The 24,737-nt window shown below is 48.2% G+C and overlaps 1 protein-coding gene across 1 annotated transcript in view; it reads left to right on the top strand.

Annotated features, from left to right (window-relative positions):
• Positions 1–20,335, top strand: part of asic4 (acid sensing ion channel subunit family member 4) — a 122,481-nt gene extending 102,146 nt beyond the window's left edge. Inside the window, exons 2-10 of the mRNA XM_031893271.1 lie at positions 12,705–12,849; positions 13,234–13,361; positions 15,124–15,283; positions 15,697–15,750; positions 16,386–16,539; positions 16,982–17,073; positions 18,118–18,197; positions 18,365–18,469; positions 19,554–20,335. Of these exons, the coding sequence (XP_031749131.1) occupies positions 12,705–12,849; positions 13,234–13,361; positions 15,124–15,283; positions 15,697–15,750; positions 16,386–16,539; positions 16,982–17,073; positions 18,118–18,197; positions 18,365–18,469; positions 19,554–19,667 (1,032 nt within the window). The 3' untranslated portion in view covers positions 19,668–20,335. The remainder of the gene's footprint in view (positions 1–12,704; positions 12,850–13,233; positions 13,362–15,123; positions 15,284–15,696; positions 15,751–16,385; positions 16,540–16,981; positions 17,074–18,117; positions 18,198–18,364; positions 18,470–19,553) is intronic.
• The last annotated feature ends 4,402 nt before the right edge of the window (positions 20,336–24,737 follow it).

Genomic DNA, 24,737 nt, shown 5'->3' with positions numbered 1-24,737 from the left:
CCCCTATACCTTAGCATGATGGGATGTTAATTGCTTAATTAGAGGAGGAAACTGCTTTTCTATCATGTATTTTCTTAAAGTGACCCTGACCCATTTTCTGGTCTTTGGTTCCTGCAGAGGAGAAGGGGGCGGGCTTTAGAAAGAGGCAGAGCGGTGTAGACTGTACCATTTGGCGAGTAAAGAAAGGGGGGCTGTAATAGTTATTCTGAATGCTCCGCAGGGGTGTGTCCAAGGAGGGAGGGAAAGCAATAATAGCGCTGCTAGGGAAAGTAGTTGCTGTTTTCCTTGAGGAAGGTGTTTAAAGGGAACAAGTGCCAGTTCCTCTGTGCGCCCCCTGCTGCCCAGTTACCCGGGGGGGGGGGGGCTTCTGAGCATGCACCCTGCTACTCACCCCTCATTATTGTTGGCTCTTTGGACCTTAAAAAAGGGAGGATTGACAGCATTTGGCACCCAAGGTAAAGCTGATCCATCTCTGACCATTGCCTGGATCTTGGATTGGCTAGTTTGCCCCCCCTTTATACTATTGGGGGATCCTGTGTGTTAGTGGGGCTTTCCTTACTTGGGGGACTAACACCAAAACCATGTACTTATTTGGCACGCCTATTGCTCGAGGACCAATTATTATTATCCTTCATGCTTTACTTATATTGGCCACTAGTCCCTTCACCAGAAGAGCTTACAATCTCTAACATGGGTGGGAACCTACACAGCCCTGGCAGTAAGGGAGCAGTAAGTGTTGGCCCAACGGGGGGTTCTGAGCTCAAATCAGATCTGCAAGCATTGAATAGCCTTGCCTAGTAAGCAGAGCTGCCATCAGGAATTAGGGGCATCATACTAAGTTATTATGGCCCCCCAATTATTAACTGGGAGGAGGGTCCTGCCAACAAGTAAAATGGGGAGCCAAAACAGAAAAAAAGACCACCCCCCTGCACACACCCCATTATGAAGAAACCCCGCCCATGATCTACCCAAACCCCGCCCATGATCCACCCAAACCCCGCCCCCTGTGCAAGTTTTACTTTTCCATCTGACACCATTTTCTCCCCTCCCTTAGCAGCCCAATCCCTGTAATACAAACCAGAGCCGCCGGTGCCGCCTGAGCCGTGTAGGATATTAAATTGAACCAAATGAAATATAGATTTTGTATCGGAGGCTTCAGATGTGCTTAGCCTTTCCCTGGGCCCGGGCCTCGCTAATTCACGGGGAATAAAGGCAGTTACAGGTTACATTTATTAATAATAGACGAGGGCTGGTAAAAGTGATTATGGGCTCGGCACAGCTCATTACTTACACAATAAGGGGCCCGCGAAGCCTTTCAGTAGCACGTTTTATCATTTTAACCCTGTGCTCAGATCAGCACCTTGTATTAAAGGGGAACCCCTGCCCCTGTATTATAAATATTTATTATATTAAAAATATATTATTATTTAATATACCCCTGTGCCTATTTGTAAGATGCCCCTGGTGACCCTAATTCCTTACCTGTTACCCAGGGCCAGCACTCTGATTCTTTAAAAACTGTGCCAGGCCCTACAATACAGGGGCCCCAGAATAGTGCCCTGTTATATGCATGGGGGGCAGGGGTGTGTGGTCAGTGGCGGCAGTCCTAGGGGGCCCCTGGTACCCAGTCTGGGGCCAATACTTGTCTGTCCAGTGCACAGGGTCTGGCATGTTCTATATACACACCAACCTGGATCCTTAGTTCTCTGGATGCATCTTTGCTCCGCCTTCCCTGTTTTGCCCCGCCTCCTAAATGTGATTCCCTCCAGAGAATTTCAGGAGATATTGCTAATAGAGCAGGTCAGTAAGGATTTGGGTGCAAATTACTGACAGAGGACATAGGGTTGCAAACTTTCCCCCTGAGAATAGCCAGGGGGCAGGCAGTGATGTCAGGGGGCGGGGCAGTAATGTCACAGGGGCGGAGCTGTGGTATCATGGGGGCAGGGCTATGACAGGTGACTGGCCAGTCTAGGAAAGTCCTGCTCAGTTTTCCAAATCAGCCAAATTGGGCAGGTAGCTTTGGTCAGAACAGCTCTTCCCTAAACTGGGCTGCCTGGGGCAAAAAAGTCTGTTTCTGGGCATAACGGGTGTGGGCTGGGTAGGTGGCAGAGGCAACTTGGGGCCACTGGGGGGGAGAGCGCCATGCTAGTAGAATGGGGCCCCATGATTTGTTGGTGCAAAGTAGAATCCATGTTACATCTGTGGGATTAGTAACTGAGTCCTTATGCCCCACTTTCAGCCAAATTCCCATATAGTGCAGAGGGGATAAAGCCCCCCAGGAAATTATGGGACCAGGAGACCAGCAAATTTCAAGGAGCCAATAAAAATGGCCGATGCTTTCCCCTTTTTGCTACTTATTGGAGGGAGTCAGCTGGTGTTGCACCTGGGGAGCCGTCGCACAGCTGCCCCCCCCCACTCCGTTGCACAGCGCCCCCCCCCCACTCCGTCGCACAGCTGCCCCCCCCCCGCACTCCGTCGCACAGCTGCCCCCCACCGCACTCCGTCGCACAGCTGCCCCCCCCGCACTCCGTCGCACAGCTGCCCCCACCGCACTCCGTCGCACAGCTGCCCCCCCCCCCGCACTCCGTCGCACAGCTGCCCCCCCCCCCGCACTCCGTCGCACAGCTGCCCCCACCGCACTCCATCGCACAGCTGCCCCCCCCCGCACTCCGTCGCACAGCTGCCCCCCACCGCACTCCGTCGCACAGCTGCCCCCACCGCACTCCGTCGCACAGCTGCCCCCACCGCACTCCATCGCACAGCTGCCCCCACCGCACTCCGTCGCACAGCTGCCCCCCCCCCCGCACTCCGTCGCACAGCTGCCCCCACCGCACTCCGTCGCACAGATGCCCCCCCCCGCACTCCGTCGCACAGCTGCCCCCCCACACTCCGTCGCACAGCTGCCCCCACCGCACTCCATGGCACAGCTGCCCCCCCCCCGCACTCCATGGCACAGCTGCCCCCCCCGCACTCCGTCGCACAGCTGCCCCCTCCGCACTCCATGGCACAGCTGCCCCCCCGCACTCCATCGCACAGATGCCCCCCCACACTCCGTCGCACAGCTGCCCCCCCCGCGTCGCACAGCTGCCCCCCCACACTCCGTTGCTGTAAGGCACACACTGGGCTATAGCCGGGCCGGGCAGGGAAGTGCCGGAAATAATTAGTTGCAGTCACTGGATGGCGAGTTTGCATTCGGCACTGAGCTGGCAGCCATTTGCCCTTCTGGGAAGCCATTATGCCCCGATTATAGTGCATTAGTTCCCTGGGCTACGCGGGAGGCTCTGCGCCTGATGGGAAAGCGGCTTCAGCGTTTATTGCAGAATTATATGTGACAGGTCTCATTAAAGCCCAGTCCTAATGTGTTAATGGAGGATGTGAACCCACAGCCTTACGGGCTTTATGCTTGGTGGCGTTGCCCTGCATCCTTGCCCAGTCCGTCCAGGGATGCCCGACCAGGGTCGGACTGGGCCACCGGGACAAATCCCAGTGGGCCCTGGCTCTACTGGGCCCCGGCGGGCCAGACCCGACCCTTGCTGGCGCTCCCCCTGCCTGACTTCTCCTCCCCTGATGTTAAATTTACACGCTCAGGGGAGGACATCGGGTGGAGGGTCCTGCGAGGGGGGATAGGGGGGCCCCTGCGGGGGGGGGGGGGTTTAGGGGACGCGGCCAGCAGGGGCACCTGCAGGGCCCCTGGGGCAGGAGCCCAGGTGGGCCCTTCACCCCCCAGTCCAACCCTGTGCCCAACCTACAGATGTTGTTGCACTACAACTCCCAGCCAATCACTGACAGCTAAAGGCCCCAACCAGGGGCGATTCTGGACATATCGCCGCCTGGATGCCGCCTCCCCCCCCCCCCGCGCGCGCTCCCCAGCGCTTACCTTCTGAGCGCAGGAGCGGGTCCGGGGGCGGTGAGATCCCTAGTGCAGAGAGTGCAATTGCGCTCTCTGCACTAGAATAGAACCGGAAATTCAGCTCTTAAAGTTACCAGGAGCTGCTTTGTGCCACCCCTGGTAACTGGGGCGCTTCTGCCGCCTGAGGCGAGTTTCTCAACTCCCCTAATGGCAGAAGCGCCCTTGGCCCCAACCAAGGTTTCTTTCTACCCATCATTCTGTTCGATTGTGTCACATGGTATAAATAAATTGTGTCACATGGTGTAACTCAATGAAACAGTCTAGGCCTTACTCCACCAATCATAGGGTTGCCGCCTTCCGTATTTGGCAAATCAAGGCAGGGGGGTGGGTCAGTGATATCTGGGTGGGGGAAGAGGGTGGAACGGATGATGTCATGGGTGGGGCCGGTGGCATCAGGGGCAGGGTTATGATATGGAGGTCAGTGATTGGCAAATTGCCACGTCAGTCTAACAAATTCCTGCCTGTCTTTTTCTTAAGGTCCCCATACACTCAGGCCCGGATTTGTGGAAAGGCCACAAAGGCCCGGGCCTAGGGCGGCACAAGTTTAGGGGCGGCATGCTGCCCCGCCGCAACAGTTTTTTTAAAATTTGGCTCCCATACGGAGCAGTCGGGACCTCTCCCCACTGCTCCGTATGGGAGTTTAAATGTACGTTTGCGCATGCGCACTCGTGGGGGGGGCGGGGGGGGCCTCGGGGTGCTGACAAGTTAAATCCGGCCCTGCAGACACTATAAGATCCGCTCGCTTGGCGATGTCGCCAAGCGAGCGGATCTTCACCCGATATCCCCACCTACGGGGGGGCGATATCGGGTAGCAAGTGGCTTGAAAAAAAAATAATCCAATCGTTTGGCCCTGGGGATTACATTTGCGGCCATGGGGCAGTCGGTTCGGGGACCACATCAACGAACCGATGCGGTCCCCGATCCGACTGGATTTTCTAACCTGCCCGATCGAGATCTGGCCAATTTCAGGCCAGATATCAGTCGGCCAGGCCGCTCTGTTCTGCCCATACACGGGCCGATAAGCTGCTGAATCTGTCCATGGGACCGATATTGGCAGCTATAGTCGGCCCGTGTATGGGGACCTTTATTTAAAAAATCAGGCAGTTTTGACCTGGGCAGCCCTCACATAAACCGGGCTCAAAACTGGGCAGGTGTATCTGTCTGTTTATATTTTCTGCACTGCTGATTCTGACTCCTGAAACAAGGTTGCAAGTCACCTGATTAACAGACCCGCAGGAGAAGTGGCTTCTGTGACACTGTTCTGGGAGTCGGAACCAGCAGTGCAGAGAATATAACCCACAATGGCAGTTACACACAGCTATAAACGCACTGGAAATGTGCAATGAATGCATATTGGGAAGTTGCATATTTTATATCCCCTTTAAATCATAATAGTTCTAGGTATATTAACTCTATTTACTCTATTTTTTTTCTGGAACAATCGGCAGAACCCAAGGCGGGGGGGGGGGGGGTCTCGGACTCGGAGATGATTTATACCCGCTTGGCACTAAACTTGTTTGTGATGAGACTTGGCAGCCACCGGGCAAACACAACACCAAGGAGAGCGTGTCATTACGGCACCGATAATTCAACCCTGAAATATATTCTAACCCATATGGGTCCTGGTTCTGCCATTGGCCCAGAGCTCCCACCGTCCCACAGCTACCTCTGGGTGCTGAGCGCTGCAGTTCAACAAGAGCTGGGGGAGTAGGTACTATTCTCTGCACTGCTGGTTCTGACTTGGGGGAAACTCAGCGAGGGAAGGGTTAAAGGACGCCCAATGAACAGAGAGAGGCCCCGGCTGGCATTTAACCCCCTAGAAACGCTCCACGGCGCATACAGAGATTATATTCTCTTATCAGGTATTAACAGCCCCTTTCATCAAAGCCAATTCTGGTTTCCTGATGTGCCCCCGTCTCACTCCATCAAACACCCATTCTGCGCGGAGAAAATCCTGCTTCACGGCGCCGGCAGATAACGGAATATCCACAAGTTCCAATCGGAGTTTCTCTGACTCCCAGGGCTCCTTCCAGATACTCCCAGTCATGCCGACAGCAGGGAAATGTATAAACTCCTATATTCATTGTGCAGAATATACACCAAGGGCGGCCCTCCAGGGAGTTGTCTAATATACAGTAGGGGGTACAGTATCCCTTATAATACATGAGTGATACTCAGAGTTCCCTGTATAACTCAGCCTGCAGCCTTGTGCCTTTATATGGGCACACACCCCTCAGTGACTGCTAATATCCTTATCATTTACAGTAGGGGGTACATTATCCCTTATAATACATGAGTGATACTCAGAGTTCCCTGTATAACTCAGCCTGCAGCCTTGTGCCTTTATATGGGCACAGAACCCCTCAGTGACTGCTAATATCCTTATCATTTACAGTAGGGGGTACATTATCCCTTATAATACATGAGTGATACTCAGAGTTCCCTGTATAACTCAGCCTGCAGCCTTGTGCCTTTATATGGGGCACAGAACCCCTCAGTGACTGCTAATATCCTTATCATTTACAGTAGGGGGTACATTATCCCTTATAATACATGAGTGATACTCAGGGTTCCCTGTATAACTCAGCCTGCAGCCTTGTGCCTTTATATGGGCACAGAACCCCTCAGTGACTGCTAATATCCTTATCATTTACAGTAGGGGGTACATTATCCCTTATAATACATGAGTGATACTCAGAGTTCCCTGTATAACTCAGCCTGCAGCCTTGTGCCTTTATATGGGCACAGAACCCCTCAGTGACTGCTAATATCCTTATCATTTACAGTAGGGGGTACATTATCCCTTATAATACATGAGTGATACTCAGAGTTCCCTGTATAACTCAGCCTGCAGCCTTGTGCCTTTATATGGGCACAGAACCCCTCAGTGACTGCTAATATCCTTATCATTTACAGTAGGGGGTACATTATCCCTTATAATACATGAGTGATACTCAGGGTTCCCTGTATAACTCAGCCTGCAGCCTTGTGCCTTTATATGGGCACAGAACCCCTCAGTGACTGCTAATATCCTTATCATTTACAGTAGGGGGTACATTATCCCTTATAATACATGAGTGATACTCAGAGTTCCCTGTATAACTCAGCCTGCAGCCTTGTGCCTTTATATGGGCACAGAACCCCTCAGTGACTGCTAATATCCTTATCATTTACAGTAGGGGGTACATTATCCCTTATAATACATGAGTGATACTCAGAGTTCCCTGTATAACTCAGCCTGCAGCCTTGTGCCTTTATATGGGCACAGAACCCCCTCAGTGACTGCTAATATCCTTATCATTTACAGTAGGGGGTACATTATCCCTTATAATACATGAGTGATACTCAGAGTTCCCTGTATAACTCAGCCTGCAGCCTTGTGCCTTTATATGGGCACAGAACCCCTCAGTGACTGCTAATATCCTTATCATTTACAGTAGGGGGTACAGTATCCCTTATAATACATGAGTGATACTCAGAGTTCCCTGTATAACTCAGCCTGCAGCCTTGTGCCTTTATATGGGGGGCACAGAACCCCTCAGTGACTGCTAATATCCTTATCATTTACAGTAGGGGGTACAGTATCCCTTATAATACATGAGTGATACTCAGAGTTCCCTGTATAACTCAGCCTGCAGCCTTGTGCCTTTATATGGGCACAGAACCCCTCAGTGACTGCTAATATCCTTATCATTTACAGTAGGGGGTACATTATCCCTTATAATACATGAGTGATACTCAGAGTTCCCTGTATAACTCAGCCTGCAGCCTTGTGCCTTTATATGGGCACAGAGCCCCTCAGTGACTGCTAATATCCTTATCATTTACAGTAGGGGGTACAGTATCCCTTATAATACATGAGTGATACTCAGAGTTCCCTGTATAACTCAGCCTGCAGCCTTGTGCCTTTATATGGGCACAGAACCCCTCAGCGACTGCTAATATCCTTATCATTTACAGTAGGGGGTGCATTATCCCGTATAACTCAGCCTGCAGCCTTGTGCCTTTATGTGGAGTTTAGTGTAAGTGACAAAGACTGGATATTTCTGGGTAGGGAAGGGGTTAAATGGTTTCAGTACTGTAGGAGACGTGGGACTTATTTCCGCTGATACCATGAGGCTGACGCTTTATACCAATAAGATTAAAACTACAAATGTGTTCAGCGTTTTTCTCTCCACTTTAATCCGAGCTCCTTTATTCTAATGCTCATTCACAGGCTTAATTAGAAGTCTCAAGATGCGAGCTTGGCGCCTGCTAAGCACTAGACTCAATTAACCGCTTCGGATGTTTAGGAGGATTCGCGAGCATTTCCAGGCAGGCAGTTTAATAACGTCCTCTCTCAAGCACTTTCATAGCGTCTGCACAACAAGAACCCTTTAAAGCCAAAGGCTACTGGAGATTCTGGGAGTTATAGTTCAACAATGGATTGTGGGAAGTTCATGCTCTTCATCGCCTTTATGAGGTGGGACAGTTAACAGGGCTCATTAACTAAGCTTGTAGGACAGAGAATGTTCATATCCTTATTATTGACAGTAGGGGGTACATTATCACTTATAATACATGAGTGATACTCAGAGTTCCCTGTATAACTCAGCCTGCAGCCTTGTGCCTTTATATGGGGGGCACAGAACCCCTCAGTGACTGCTAATATCCTTATCATTTACAGTAGGGGGTACATTATCCCTTATAATACATGAGTGATACTCAGAGTTCCCTGTATAACTCAGCCTGCAGCCTTGTGCCTTTATATGGGCACAGAACCCCTCAGTGACTGCTAATATCCTTATCATTTACAGTAGGGGGTACATTATCCCTTATAATACATGAGTGATACTCAGAGTTCCCTGTATAACTCAGCCTGCAGCCTTGTGCCTTTATATGGGGGGCACAGAAGCCCTCAGTGACTGCTAATATCCTTATCATTTACAGTAGGGGGTACATTATCCCTTATAATACATGAGTGATACTCAGAGTTCCCTGTATAACTCAGCCTGCAGCCTTGTGCCTTTATATGGGCACAGAACCCCTCAGTGACAGCTAATATCCTTATCATTTACAGTAGGGGGTACATTATCCCTTATAATACATGAGTGATACTCAGAGTTCCCTGTATAACTCAGCCTGCAGCCTTGTGCCTTTATATGGGCACAGAACCCCTCAGTGACTGCTAATATCCTTATCATTTACAGTAGGGGGTACATTATCCCTTATAATACATGAGTGATACTCAGAGCTCCCTGTATAACTCAGCCTGCAGCCTTGTGCCTTTATATGGGCACAGAACCCCTCAGTGACTGCTAATATCCTTATCATTTACAGTAGGGGGTACATTATCCCTTATAATAGCAGGAGGAGCACCCTTGAGGCTGCTATTGATACTGTGTAGGAGATGTATCTTACGGACCCCTGGGCACCCATCAGGGGGATACAGAGCATCCCAGTCATATTTAGGGATCTGAATCCAGTATGGCAGGAGTGGCAGACAGGGCCCAGACTGGCAATCTGTAGGTTCTGGCAAATGCCAGGGGGGCTGTAAGATGCCCCAGTCAGTGACTATTTAGTGGGCTGGTGGGGGGCTGTTTAGACATGTGTGTACTGGGAATGCCAGGGAATATTTTGAATCCCAGTCCAGTCCCAGTCCATGGGTCCCTGTGGGTTTAATTGTACTTTGGGCCATTTTCCAAACTAATGATAGGTACAAAAGCCTCTGCCCCTGCTTCTCTCCAAGGGGGGGGTCCTCAGGATCCAAGACACCCGCTGTATTTATTCCCCTGGGTCTCAGGCTCTTGCTATTGGTCAATAAAGAGCGCAGAATGACATCAGACCCCTGCCAAATAGGCACGAGAGTGCGGTGCCCGACTGAGCGTCTCTAGAGACTCCCCAAGAAACGTGCCAAGAAAGTTAGGCCTCGCCGATACGCTCAGCGCCCACCTTAGCAAAGTAGGGTTAGATAGAGACTGGAATAAGCAATGTGGTGGGGAATCTGGAGAAGGGATTGGCCAGAACTCACTCTTGGGAACTTGCACTCCTATTGGGTTCAGATTCATTGGATTTAGAGTGGGACATAAAAGCCTTAGTGCCCCGGAATCAGACGGGCCTATGACACTGATTAAATGTTGTTAGCTATAATCATTATATTAAGGGCTAAAGTACTGTTAATATGAAAGCAGCGCCACCTGCTGGTCAGTTTCAGACCATGATGTAGTCGAGGAAATTGTCAGGAGAAAGAAAGGGCTGATGCTCTTCTGGTTGGGAAAACATAAATAAATATAAATAAGGAATGTACATTGCAAAACTGCTTAGAAGAGCACTCTCCTCAATTTTACATCAAGGTTTACTTACCCTTTAAGTTCTGAATGGAGTTTATGAGATGACAATGCAGAAAGGAGAGGATAAAAGAGTTCAAGCTGATCCTACAGAGGCCTGTAAGTTCATGCCCGCAATAAACTCTCGCCCACGGCGCGATGCTGCTAATTGGTCTCCGTCCATTGCCGGGTATCAAAGTAATGCGTCTAAGTGATGGGATCAGTAATTAGAGAGAGCTTCCCTCTCCGAGAGATAAGTGACTGAGACGAGACTGTGCCAAAGAGAGGATCAGTCTGGAGCTCAGAAGAAGAGAGCAGCCTGGGGTAACAAGCAGCAGCCTGGGGTAACCAGCAGCATCCTGGGGTAACAAGCAGCATCCTGGGGTAACAAGCAGCAGCCTGGGGTAACAAGCAGCAGCCTGGGGTAACAAGCAGCAGCCTGGGGTAACAAGCAGCAGCCTGGGGTAACAAGCAGCAGCCTGGGGTAACAAGCAGCAGCCTGGGGTGACCAGCAGCAGCCTGGGGTAACAAGCAGCAGCCTGGGGTAACCAGCAGCAGCCTGGGGTAACAAGCAGCAGCCTGGGGTAACCAGCAGCAGCCTGGGGTAACCAGCAGCAGCCTGGGGTAACAAGCAGCAGCCTGGGGTAACAAGCAGCCAGTGGGGCAAGGAGAGGACCTGGCTAGAAGCAGACACTCGGGGCAATAGGGAAAGAGCAGGACCTTCAGCACCTAGAACTTGGCTCCTTCGCCCCATCACCTAGTGCCAAGGTTCCCCCCATCCCTTTGTTGGTTGCCTAAGATTTTGGGGTGAGGCTCCTGCGCCCCTGGACCCCTCTCTTACACCTCCTTTGACCCAGCAGTCGGAGAGACTATGGATGGTCAATCTCCTGTCGGTGCTGATGAACCCAAAATAGGAGCAACCAATCGTTTCCTGGAAAGCACCAATATCCATGGGCTGCGCCACGTACAGTCGTCCTTCTCCCGGTGCCACCGGGCATTCTGGGCCGCGGCGTTCCTAGCCTGCCTCTGCTCTTTCCTCATCTGGTCCTTGGAGCACGTCACCTACCTGCTGTCCAACCCGACCAACGTCCTTGTCCATATGCTGTGGTCTAGAACCCTGAGCTTTCCTGCCGTCACGCTCTGCAGAGCATCTCACCTCAATGGATCTGTTTGGGTCACTCCCATCTCTTCCACCTCGGGGTTCCACCATGCAGGCTATGGGGGTGCTCCCCAAACAGGCCAATATATAGGTGCCAGGATGATAAAATGTACTTTCCAAGGGGAAAACTGTACAGCCGAGGACTTTACTGAAGTGAGTGGGATTCTGGGTAACTGGGGTTCAGATGCACGGATGGAAACTGGGGCCCTAGGCAGGGTAGTAATTTGGGGCCCACTCCTACTGCCAATGTAGGGTCTCTCTGAACAAACTGGCAGCAGTTGTTGGCAGATACAGTGGGTATATAGAGAGTTGGGCTGTATTTCTATTAGTAAAGATCAGTGATTGTAGCATCTGGGTCACAACTGTAAGGGACATTAGAGCCCTATGGCATTTGCTGTAGACTTACAGGTTTCAAAGGGGGGGTCTGTGAGTAAATGGGTGTGGTTAGGGTGAAGCAGTCCCAATTTTAAAATGTTTGGGGGGGGGGGTTGTTGTGAGCAAATGTAGGGGGCTGTTCCTGCTGAATTGTGCTTAGTACAGGGGAATCCCTATGTGCCATAGTTTTATGGTATCTCTCTGTACAGGCTATGAGCAAACTTAGGGGACTGTTCCTGCTGAATTGTGCTTAGTACAGGGGAATCCCTATGTGCCATAGTTTTATGGTATCTCTCTGTACAGGCTATGAGCAAACTTAGGGGGCTGTTCCTGCTGAATTGTGCTTAGTACAGGGGAATCCCTATGTGCCATAGTTTTATGGTATCTCTCTGTACAGGCTATGAGCAAACTTAGGGGGCTGTTCCTGCTGAATTGTGCTTAGTACAGGGGAATCCCTATGTGCCATAGTTTTATGGTATCTCTCTGTACAGGCTATGAGCAAACTTAGGGGGCTGTTCCTGCTGAATTGTGCTTAGTACAGGGGAATCCCTATGTGCCATAGTTTTATGGTATCTCTCTGTACAGGCTATGAGCAAACTTAGGGGGCTGTTCCTGCTGAATTGTGCTTAGTACAGGGGAATCCCTATGTGCCATAGTTTTATGGTATCTCTCTGTACAGGCTATGAGCAAATTTAGGGGGCTGTTCCTGCTGAATTGTGCTTAGTACAGGGGAATCCCTATGCTGCCATAGTTTTATGGTATCTCTCTGTACAGGCTATGGGCAAACTTAGGGGGCTGTTCCTGCTGAATTGTGCTTAGTACAGGGGAATCCCTATGTGCCATAGTTTTATGGTATCTCTCTGTACAGGCTATGGGCAAACTTAGGGGGCTGTTCCTGCTGACTTTAAAACAAAGTGGTATCTGTAATGCTAAAAAGTGTCCCTTTATTTCCCAGGTATTTACAAGGTACGGTAAATGCTACACCTTTAATGCAGACAAGAAGCACCCGAAGGTGAGCAGACAAGGAGGAATGGGCAATGGGCTGGAGATTATGCTGGACATTCAGCAGGAGGAATATCTGCCGATCTGGAGAGAGACCAGTAAGTCAATGTCAGGGACCCTAAAGTGTCACCCTATTTGCCCTGATTCCTCTACTGCCATTTTCTGACCCTTAACTGAAATGTAAGTGAATTGTTTCTAGTTTGCACGATATAAGAAGCTCTTACATAGAATAGAATGAATGTGAAACAACAGCACCACCTGCTGTTCACTGTAAATATATTGAAGTTATTGATAAAAGAGCAGTGATGTCTCTGCTTAGAACTGACCAGAGAAGCACCACAAGACTCTCTGCTCACTAACTTTATTCTCTAGCAAAGAAATATCACAAGACTTTCCTTCTCTCAGTCATTTCATTTTCTGCCAACTGTGTCCTGCAGGGCACAAAGCACATTTAAGCACCCGGTTCCCTCTTTCCCCTCCAGACGAAACATCCTTCGAGGCGGGAATCAGGGTGCAGATTCACAGCCAGGACGAGCCTCCCTATATCCACCAGATGGGGTTTGGTGTATCCCCAGGATTCCAGACGTTCGTTTCGTGCCAGGAGCAGAGGGTATGGGGCTTATTGTCCATTCGGGGCAGGGGGGGCACTGGGCGTTGGAAATAGAGAAAGAGTCGAGCCTCACACGCGGGACACCGCTTCCTCACACGCGGGACATTGGTTCCTCACTGTATCTAGAATCTTCGTTCATTCCGTCTGACTGACACCAACGGAGATAAAGGGGAAATAAATCCTCTGTGTCTGTACCTGTCCAAGTGCAGAGAGAGATTCCATTCTGTAGTGACCCAGAAATGTCCCATCATTCTTTTCTATTACTGATACCAGCCCAGTCTATTCACCAGAACCTCCTGAAACTGATTCCCTAATTCTTACTGCAAGCTCTTCAGCCAAGGATTCCTTTAGGCCATGATACTGTAAATGGGCACCTACCTAGGCCTGGGCACCTACCTATCTCTCTGCAACAGAGACATTAAGCTAGACTGCCCCCAAGCTGCCCACCCAGCGTCGGCGAGGCCCCCTGGAGCTATTACAACAGGGGCCCCCACACCCCCTCAGGGGACCCACCGCCCCCACTGCCAGCCCTTTCCTCCGACGCACGTACCTATTACTTTGTCCCAATCAGGGGTAGGTGGGTGTGGGCTGGCGAGGCCCACAGGGTCCGGGGCCCACCTTTGTTCTTCTGGTGTTTGGCCGGCCCAGTCTGACCCTGTGCCCACCCTGGAGGTGTCACAGATGGATATAAATGGAGCCTTAGTAGCCGGATAGACAGATTTTCTATCTAAGGTGCCATTCAGAGTTTTTAAAGGAACAGTAAACATATAATGATAGTTCCATGGCCCATGTATAAAGCAGCAGGGCTGCTGTACAGTATGCATTATACATAAGCACCACCGGCCTCTCTGCCCCTACTTGATCCCGTGAGTAGATTTCGTGCCCCCCCCCCCCCCCATTGGCCTTGCTGGTACGGCGTGCGTCCGGCTTATCTGCCCGAGGCGCCGAGGGGAATCAGTATTCGGAGCACGGGCCCCCCCGGCTCACACTTATCTCTCCCGTTCCTCTCATTCCCAGCAAATGAGAAGTGAGTCTGAGGAGCCGACAAGTGAGTTTGAGGGGCGAGGAGGGAATCAGTCTGTTTAATTCTCATATATCTCTGTAACAATGGCGGGCAGGGAAGTCTGGCCAGAGATTAACCCTTTGTGCTCTTGGGCCAATGTGCTACACGGCACTACTTGTGCCCATACATAGTTATGGAACTACAACTCCCAGCATCCCCATGTCACCTTCTATAACAAATTAGCAACACCACTTGCCCCTGTGGTGTCTAAGGAGTCACATTGGGTTTGGGGGGCAGGGTAAAGATCCAATAGGGTCTAAGTCTGTCCTGCAGCCTATCAGGTTTATGCCCCACCAGCGCACCCAGTATTTGCTGCTTGGTCAAGCCAAGTGTTAATGGCTCCCTTGCACCCAATAGGGCTCAACCAGAAAAAGGGTGCTGTATACGGGATCACATGTAGGTGCTAATAGTGCAAGTCGCCATTATCAGTACCAAGGGGCAGATAGTTTTATAGTAATGCCCCAGTCAGGGAGAGCTCTGTAATGGAGCTTGGGCTCCCCCTGCTGGACAAGGAATATACTGCAGCAGCCAGAACACCAGTCTGTGTGTAGAACAGGGTAAGTAGGCAATGGCACCCCAAGTTTGACTTATAAACTGCTGTTCTAATAGGGGGTTTGCCCACTACCTGGAGGGGGAATAGGAAGGGGTTTGTCCCTGTGCTAAACAGAATCTAACATTCCCATGCTCCTTTGCCCATAGATGACATATTTGCCCCAGCCCTGGGGTAACTGCAGATCCAGCATCCCAGGGGAGGAGTTCCTGTCCGGCTATAGCACATACAGTATCTCAGCCTGTCGCCTGCAATGCGAGAAAGAAGCCGTCATTAGGAAATGCGCCTGCCGCATGGTGCATATGCCAGGTAAAAGCCCCCGGGGGGGGTAAAGGGAAAGTATTCCCAACTGATATGTAGGCTGCACAGCATTCACTTAATTATCTGCAACTGTTTAGTAAACCTTATCGCATTGCACAGGGAGTATAGGAATCCTAATGCTAATACTGATTTTATACAGGTCTTGTAACCCATAGCAACCAATCATAGGCTTGCTTTTTAAACTAAAGGCTAGTGTATGGTGCCTGGTGATTGTCCTGGAGCACCAGAGATAGTCTGCCACCTGATGTGGAAGAGGCTGGGCGCCCAATGAGGCCCTACTACATAGCCACTTGAACCCCCTTTTATTCATAGGGAGGGTCCAGACAGTGAAGGAGAAGAAAGGTTTGGGTCTCATAGAAATTCTATGTCAGGAAAATTATTAATTTTTGTTTTTTTCCCAGGAAATGAAACGATCTGCTCTCCTGTGATGTACATGTGCGCCGACCACATCCTGGGTAAGAACCGACGCATTGTCCTACTCCCATAGCATCTCTCAGGTACATCGCTGTCCATAGGGCGCCACCTTGGGGTCAGAAATGGAAGGGCCCAATAGGAATGGGGACAACAGGTTGGAGCAACATAGTGACAGGTGGATCTCTATGAAGCTCTTAGCCCTTATACAGATACTATCAGAGCCACCAAAAGACTAGGGATGAGATGGGGCTCAAGGTGAAATGCACTTGAGATGCCCCAATTTATTTAAAACGCTCTAGCTTATTGGTTGCCAGATTTGTTCAGGTCAGTCTCCTCTTAAGATCCAACCTTTGGTCAGTGTCCTCCTTGGTTCTAAGAATATATAAGTGAGCAACCATGTTCTCAACCCATTTCTAACCCTACTTAACCTTCAGGCTAAGCCCTCCTTCCAATGCTCCAGCCCCAGAATCCAAGAACCACTGTTCTAGCTGCTGGTGCATGTTGGGAGTGGTCCAAAACAACAGTTAAAGTGGTGGGGATGGAAGAGTAGGAGACTTGTAGACGGGATGATTGAAGACTAGATGCCTCCAGATCATGACCATTGAACTCTACCATGATCCATTGGTCCCTTCCATTTTACAATGAATCACATCCCCGTCTCTTTCTCCATTCTCAGACAACATGGTGGAGGATACCAGTGAGAAGTGCTCCTGTCCCACCCCGTGCAACCTGACTCGCTACAGCAAGGAGATCTCTATGGTTCGAATTCCCAACAAGGGATCTGCCCGTTACCTGGCTCGAAAGTACAATAAAAATGAGACCTACATCAGGTGACTATGATAGCGTTGTAGTGAATTTCAAAAATCAAAAAAATACCCTTTTCAAGGCAAACTAGTACTCACTAGAACATTTTGCATCAAGTTTCTCTCCAAAAAAAATCAGTGCCAAAAGCAACATACTCTTTCTACCCAGGTAAAGTCCAACCTTGGTCAAACAAGAGGGCTGAAGTCCAAGTTCTGGGAACCTATGGATTGCAACCTGGGCCTCCAATGGCCCATTCATGGAGCACTTGTGCCCATGGGATTGGTAGTTTAAGCCCTTGTGTCACACAATCTCCATCATTAATAAATGAATCTGCAGTTCTAACCTTACTGGTGCCCACTGGCCCTCCATCTTATTCTAGGCTACAACATCTAGTATCTCAGCTGGGACCATTCCTTCTGTAATCTCAGAGCTTTCAAATGTTCTCAGTGGTTTTATCTTTTTCAACAGAGAAAACTTCCTTGTTCTGGACATCTTCTTTGAAGCTCTGAACTACGAAACCATTGAGCAGAAAAAGGCATATGACCTACCCAGCTTACTGGGTAAGTTAACTATCTGCAGTGATACTTGGACTTTATGGTTTGAGGCATTTGTCCTATCGTCATCATGGCTCAAATATTGACCTTTGCGGCTAGAAAAAAATGTCATGGTCTAAATCAGTGATCCCCAACCAGTGGGGCAATTTCAGGGCTGAACACGTGGTCTAGATCGGTGATCCCCAACCAGTGGGGCAATTTCAGGGCTGAACACATGGTCTAGATCAGTGATCCCCAACCAGTGGGACAATTTCAGGGCTGAACACGTGGTCTAGATCAGTGATCCCCAACCAGTGGGACAATTTCAGGGCTGAACACGTGCTCTAGATCAGTGATCCCCAACCAGTGGGGCAATTTCAGGGCTGAACACGTGGTCTAGATCAGTGATCCCCAACCAGTGGGGCAATTTCAGGGCTGAACACATGGTCTAGATCAGTGATCCCCAACCAGTGGGACAATTTCAGGGCTGAACACATGGTCTAGAACTCTAGATCAGTGATCCCCAACCGGTGGGACAATTTCAGGGCTGAACACGTGGTCTAGATCAGTGATCCCCAACCAGTGGGACAATTTCACGGCTGAACACATGGTCTAGATCAGTGATCCCCAACCAGTGGGGCAATTTCACGGCTGAACACATGGTCTAGATCAGTGATCCCCAACCAGTGGGGCAATTTCACGGCTGAACACATGGTCTAGATCAGTGATCCCCAACCAGTGGGGCAATTTGAGCACTGAACACATATTCTGAGGCATCCCAACTAACCTCTGAGGTTGTGAATGTGGTTCTATTACCTTTTTAAGTGCCAGTGAAGGTTTCTATGTGTAGTACTAAAGGAATCTAGATACACATACCTGATTGGATATGGGAAAGTATGAAGGCACTCAACATTTCATGTTAGGCTTGGTCAATTCAGTTCATAAACAAAAATAAGAGTCACAACATGGAGGAGGTATATAACATTTTACCATATCATGATTATGAGATTTGGTTGGATCAACGTGTTGAGGAATCTAGAACTTTAAAGAAGTTGTTGTTTGTTTCCCCAGGTGACATTGGAGGCCAAATGGGTCTATTTATTGGGGCCAGTTTCCTCACCATACTGGAAATCTTGGATTATATGTACGAGGTGAGTTATGTTAAATAAGTACCATCTCTACCTGAGGATCCTATAGTCCTGGGATGATCAGAGGCCGGAGGGACCCCGTTTCCACCAATCCCAAGCAACGAATGTGTCATTCCTGTCAGGGCTCAGAATAATTCCTTCCTCAGTCACCATAAATCTCTCTTTTCCAGGTGATTAGAGATAAAGTAAAGCGGGTCGCTGGCAGAAAGCAATCTCCTGCAAAGAAGCCATCAGAGAATATAGCGACACTGGTGATGGATGATAACAAGGATCAGGTATGAAGAGGTTGCGCTTGGGATGAGAGACAGAAGGGGAGGCCGAGAGGAAGAGAGGAGGAGGGAAATTAGTTACACCTTGGTAGCGCTCATAATGGGAGGGGGAAGTGGGGGAGCAGGAAGCATAGGACCTGTGCTAGTCTCATACGAGACAATGGTGGGGGAACTGGATAATAAGAAAGTGGGTTGAGATTAATGGACAAAATAGTGACAATAGTCCAAAACATACTCTGATGCACTCTTTATTATGCCAATGTTTCAACACCGTAGAGTAGTGTCTTCCTCAGCACAAAAACACATAACAAATGTTAAAAAAAACATTTATACCATAACATTAAGAACCTCCCACTATGGGTTGGTCCAATAAACAAATCCTTTGGGAGGTTCTACTGCTCTCTATGGTATCAATCATAAAACACCAGAAAGGGGTGGCATAAGGCTCTCAGCAGCCCTCTACTTACTACCTGCTTAGGGCACCTGTTGGGACCCTTTATCCAGAATGCCCCAGACCTGCAGATTTCCTGCTAAGGGGTCTTTCTTTCTTTTGGACCTTCATACCAAGTCTACTAAAAAAAAAAAAAATAAACCCAATAGGGCTGTTCTGCCCCAATAAGGGGTAATTATATCTTAGTTGGGATCAAGTACAGGTACTGTTTTATTATTACAGAGAAAAGGGAATCATTTAACCATTAAATAAACCCAATAGGGCTGTTCTGCCCCAATAAAGGGTAATTATATCTTAGTTGGGATCAAGTACAGGTACTGTTTTATTATTACAGAGAAAAGGGAATCATTTAACCATTAAATAAACCCAATAGGGCTGTTCTGCCCCCAATAAGGGGTAATTATATCTTAGTTGGGATCAAGTACAGGTACTGTTTTATTATTACAGAGAAAAGGGGGGGAAAAAATCAAACATTTGAATTATTTGATTAAAATAGAGTCTACGGGAGATGGCCTTCATGTAATTTGGAGCTTTCTAAATAATGGGTTTTGGACTTACTTTTTAAGAAAAAGGGTAGTCACATGAGAAGTGAGGGTCAGCTGACCCTATAGATAACGGTTCTTTTGCTGTTGTTCTTAGAGCCCTTGCGAGGTACGAGGAAGACACCCAGAAGGCGCCTACGCCACCACAATGCTCCCAAACCATCACCGGCACTATACGCACCACGGCGTGTTCGAGGACTTTGCCTGCTAGGCGACTAAACGGCGGCGGCGCATTCACCTGAAGCCAACTGTGTGGGGGGTGTAAAGACACTATGAGCCTTACCCTGCCTCCGTTTCCTACAAGGGAACACAAAACCCATTGACCACAATATGGTTGGACTCAGCTTCTAAACCGACGCCTAAGGCTATAAGAACTTGGGGAACCTCTGGAGAGACGTGTCCTTCATATCTACAGGAAAACCCCAACCCTCCACTTTTGCTGCCTTTCTTTAATGCAGGAAGATTCCCCCCGAGTACCCGTACAGGTCAAGGGGTCTCCTTGGTCGCCCCGCGTGAATAGAGGACTTGTACCCAACAATGTCCCCTGTAGGCCACTGTCAGAACGTTTTGGACTTAGACATTAGAAGTCTCCAGTATCCCTGTTGGTTATTGATAGAAAGATTGCTATACAGCAGCACAGACACCTAAACATCTCTATGTCTTTATTAACCGTTTCTATGGATTTTTATAAATATATATATATATATATATACGTATATCTCTATCGCGCCGCCAGGTAATGCAGTACAACAGGACAGGCACAATTTCTCCAAAGATCTTACTAACGCGTTGTCCGGCACCTTAAGCACAGCAATCGAAAGCAATTGATCTGTTATCCCTCTGGACCCCAATAAAATAAGGTCTTTGTGGATCCATAAATGGAAGTCCTGAACCTTTTTGCATGAAATGCGTAGGCAGTGATAGATAATAAGAGGGGGGAAAGGGGGCCAATTATAAACTCCAGGGATGAGAGAACGGGGCAGTCTCTCTGTGTCGGAGAGTTCATAATAACTTTATTATAAAATGTATTTATTTTTGTCGTTGATACTAGTAACCCTAATATCCCAAACTGTGGGGAGTCAATACCAGAAGCCTCAGCCGGAAGATTATTTAGGGGGAGATACTGCTGGAAACCCAGTTTAAAGGGGAACTCCGGCTTCTGAACAGCCCCACGCAACTCAGAAACCCCTAATATCCCTATCCCTGTAATCTGTTCCTTCAAAAAGTATGAATAAATCCCATTTTTATATGCTGAAATCCAGCTGCAAAACAGTTTCTGCATCATTTGAACTCTTGGCAGGGGAGGAGGGACTAAAACATTGATGTTACTGTGTTACAGCTCAATAGTGTCGGTACTTGATCAGGCCGGTATCTCCCATATAGTTATCTCTGCGGCCGCTTGTGAGACTCTTTTCCTTGGTTTAACAGGACTGACAATTCCTCGGGGGGCAACTGCGCCTCCGTCTCTACATTCCCACAAATTACATGAATGAAGGTTCTGCCTTTAGTTACCCATTTGGACTCCCCGTAACCTGCCCCGGGGGGTATTTGAGCAACACCTGCAACATTTAGACACTAAGGAGTCTCATTCATCTTGTGAATATGTCTAGTCGCCTCATCCACAGCCGCGGCTTTAGCCATTAAACTGAGCCCCTATTTATCATTTAAAGGGAGGCGAGATTGGCCGGGGGGGGGGGGGTGTAGGGGAGAAGCGAGGCAACAAAGGCAAAACTAATCATTTGTCACTAAAACTATCCATCAGCCAATCTCTGACAATCATCTGATATGGGAATTGCACGGCCGGCCTGTCATATGCACAGAATGTAACTGTGTGTGTCTGTGTGCCCCCCGCCAAGTTAATAAAGGAGAATGTACAGCTAAGGGGGTGGGTGGGGTTTAACAGAATAGAAGAAATATTAACCCATAGGGCTCATACAGAGGAGGAGATAAGTCTTTCCTATGCCCCAGTATAGATAATGCAGAGTTATATAGGGAAAGCTATTACTGCTACATAATATAGTGAATAAAGTACCCCCTATTGTAAAATATAAGGATTTTATAAGTCCCCCGAAGAGTTCATTATAATATATAGTGAATAAAGTGCCCCCTATTGTAACATATAGCGATATTATAAGTCACCGAGGAGTTCCTTATAATATATAGTGAATAAAGTACCCCCTATTGTAACATATAAGGATATTATAAGTCCCCGAGGGGTTCCTTATAATATATAGTGAATAAAGTACCCCCTATTGTAACATATAGGGATATTATAAGCCCCCGAGGGGTTCCTTATAATATATAGGGAATAAAGTACCCCCTATTGTAACATATAGGGATATTATAAGCCCCCGAGGAGTTCCTTATAATATATAGTGAATAAAGTGCCCCCTATTGTAACATATAGGGATATTATAAGCCCCCGAGGAGTTCCTTATAATATATAGTGAATAAAGACGCCCCTATTGTAACATATAGGGATATTATAAGTCCCCGAGGAGTTCCTTATAATATATAGTGAATAAAGTACCCCCTATTGTAACATATAGGGATATTATAAGTCACCAAGTGCTTTTATACAGGTCATGGAACTTCGAGGTGACTTTTAATATCCTTATATTTTACAACAGGGGGTACTTTATTTATTATAATATATAAGTTTCACTGAGTCATGTGACTGAAATTACATCACTAAGCTCCAATTATAACTGATGACATCACTAAGCACCATTTATAAGGATATTTATAGTTTGGTCCCATAGGGAAATGGCCAAACTGTATATCATAAAGCTATTATTTATTTTACGCTATAATCATGGCCGCACTCATAATCTTGTAACATATTTTGATATATTTATATATGGACCTCTCAGAAAGATTAGCCATAGCTTATTGTGACCCTCATATATGGAAACCAGTAAGTAAGCTAGATGTTGCTTTACCTGCGGTACATTCTGATAGTTAGCTCCCCTGCCTACTGCCATTGGTTGCTCTACGTGTAGCACTGAGCTCTGTTAGTACTGGAGTAGAACCAGGGGAGCTTTATTAGAGAGCTCTGGCCCAGACCAACAGGTACTTGGGTTCTTCACCCTTGAGTTCACTTTTTGTATGATGTAGAAAGTTGCAATTGGTCTTCATTTTTTATTATTTGGTTTTTTTTTTCAGTGTTTGTTCAGCAGCTTTCCGCTTTGGAGTTTCAGTGGTTCTATCTGGTTGCTAGGGCCCACATTACCTTAGCAACCAGGAAATGGTTTGAATAGGAGAGGGACTGAATATAAAAAGTAATAATAACAATAAAACTGGAGCCTCAAAGAGCAATAGTTTTGAGTGCCAGGGTCAGTGACCCCCATTTGAAAGCTGCAAGGACTTAGAAGAAGACAGCAAATAATTAAAAAATTGTAAAAAAATAAATAATGAAGACCAACTGAAAAGTTCCTAGGAATAGGCCATTCTATAACATACTAAATGTTAACATAAAGGTGAACCACCCCTTTAGGGGATAATAGTGGAGGCTGTACCCAAGGATAAAGGGTAAGGAAATACACTACTCACAGATTTGTCCCACATGTCAATGTGAAATGATGTTGTGTGTAATTCTGTCCTTATAATTAAGCATTACACTTACACTGAGGCCCATACAGTACAGCGCACAGGGAGACTATATAGAGCCCTGTGTAAGGGCGCCACCTGGAGGGGAAAGCTAAACATACGGGTGATACAGAGGAACAGGACTGGCTTGGGAATACTAGGGAATATCCTGTTGGACCCCCAGTCCCGTTTGGCCTCTTTCTTCTATGATGTTCTACTGGGGGCCCCCAACGCTCTGATCAGTCTCTGATAGATGCCTTATACCTTTCATTGTGTCTGTAAGGGGGTGAGCCCACAAATCCTGCCAGGGAAACCCCATCTTTCTAGCTCCCTCTGTTGGTGACTAACAGTAATTACATCCTTAACACCAGAACTCTGCCATCTATTGGCAAAAAAACTCACATTACACAGAACATAACATTTAGACCTTTGGATCCCTCCCTTTACATGCACAGTTCTTGCCTTGGGCCACAGTCTCCTACAGATTTACCTTTACTTTTCACTGTTCCTAATTATTGTGGGGAAGTGAGGAAGCGCTATGGCCGCCAGTAAGATATCCATGGCACTCGGGGAAGGTGGGCCCACTGAGAATGGGTTCCAAGGCAAGAAATACCAACAAGGAAGTGTATAAGGAATCTGTCGGATACTGAAGGCATTTTTCAGGCAGCCAGGGGAACAGCTTCCGAGAAAGCGGGACCACTGGGAATAAGGCAAGAGTTATGCTCAGTCTCGGGCAAAATGTATACATAGGCATGCTTGGTGGGCATCTGGCACCAGGCCGGACTGGCAGGTTCTGGCTGGAGGTGCCCCCGCTGAACGTGTCCCCTAACCCCTTCACCCCCACAGGTGCCACCCCTAACCCTGCATGCAGGGTCCCCCACCCGACGGCCTCCCCTAAACGCGCGTAAATTTAACGTGTCAGGGGAGGTTGGGCAAAGGGAGCGCCGACAAGGGTTGGATTTTTCGCGGTGTCCCGGCGGTCAGGTCTGACCCTGGCCATAGACAGTCACTATTTATTGGGCTGGTGGGGGCTGTTTGGGCCTTTGGGTACTTGGAATACCAGGACCCATTCCTCTGGTGGGTCCAACATACCCTAGTCAGACAATGAAAACATACAATGAGGAATGTGAATATAACTTAGTGAATACATAACTTAGTGAATACAGTGGCCACACGCAGGGTTGTATAGTTCAGCACTGCCCCTGATACCAGGCACTATTTTGGAAAAATTTAAGTTCACAACAAAAGACACTGAAATCGGTTACAGTGACATCAGTAGCCACAGCTTGGCCCTTCTCTGGCTCTGTAATGGCTTGGCCAGTTGGCAGGCCCGGGGGGTAGCCTTGGGCGCTGCATGTAACGCAGATATAGGCTCATTAGGGAGGGTTACACTGCTGTCTCCTATTATTAATGAATACAATGTGCTGCTCACTTGGGGGCTGCAGGGGAAAAAGACTTGTTTTGACTGTAAAATGTTCTACTGTTCAATATTCAAAATAAAAAGAAAAAGTATTTTTAAGTGTTAAATGTGTCCTGTCCCATTGCCAAACAGGCGCCTCATAGGGTGGAGCTGCGCTTCCCTTTCAGACACTAACCAACCAATCAGGTTAAAAGGATAAGTAAACCTATAAAATAAAGGTTTTTGTACAGGAATAGGATCCCTTATCCGGAAACCCGTTTTCCAGAAAGTTTC

This window comes from Xenopus tropicalis, chromosome 9 (genome assembly GCF_000004195.4).
Source record: "Xenopus tropicalis strain Nigerian chromosome 9, UCB_Xtro_10.0, whole genome shotgun sequence".
NCBI classification, from domain to species: domain Eukaryota; kingdom Metazoa; phylum Chordata; class Amphibia; order Anura; family Pipidae; genus Xenopus; species Xenopus tropicalis.
The sequence above is the reverse complement of the archived record's forward strand: the minus strand, read 5'-3'. Positions and strand labels throughout refer to the sequence as shown.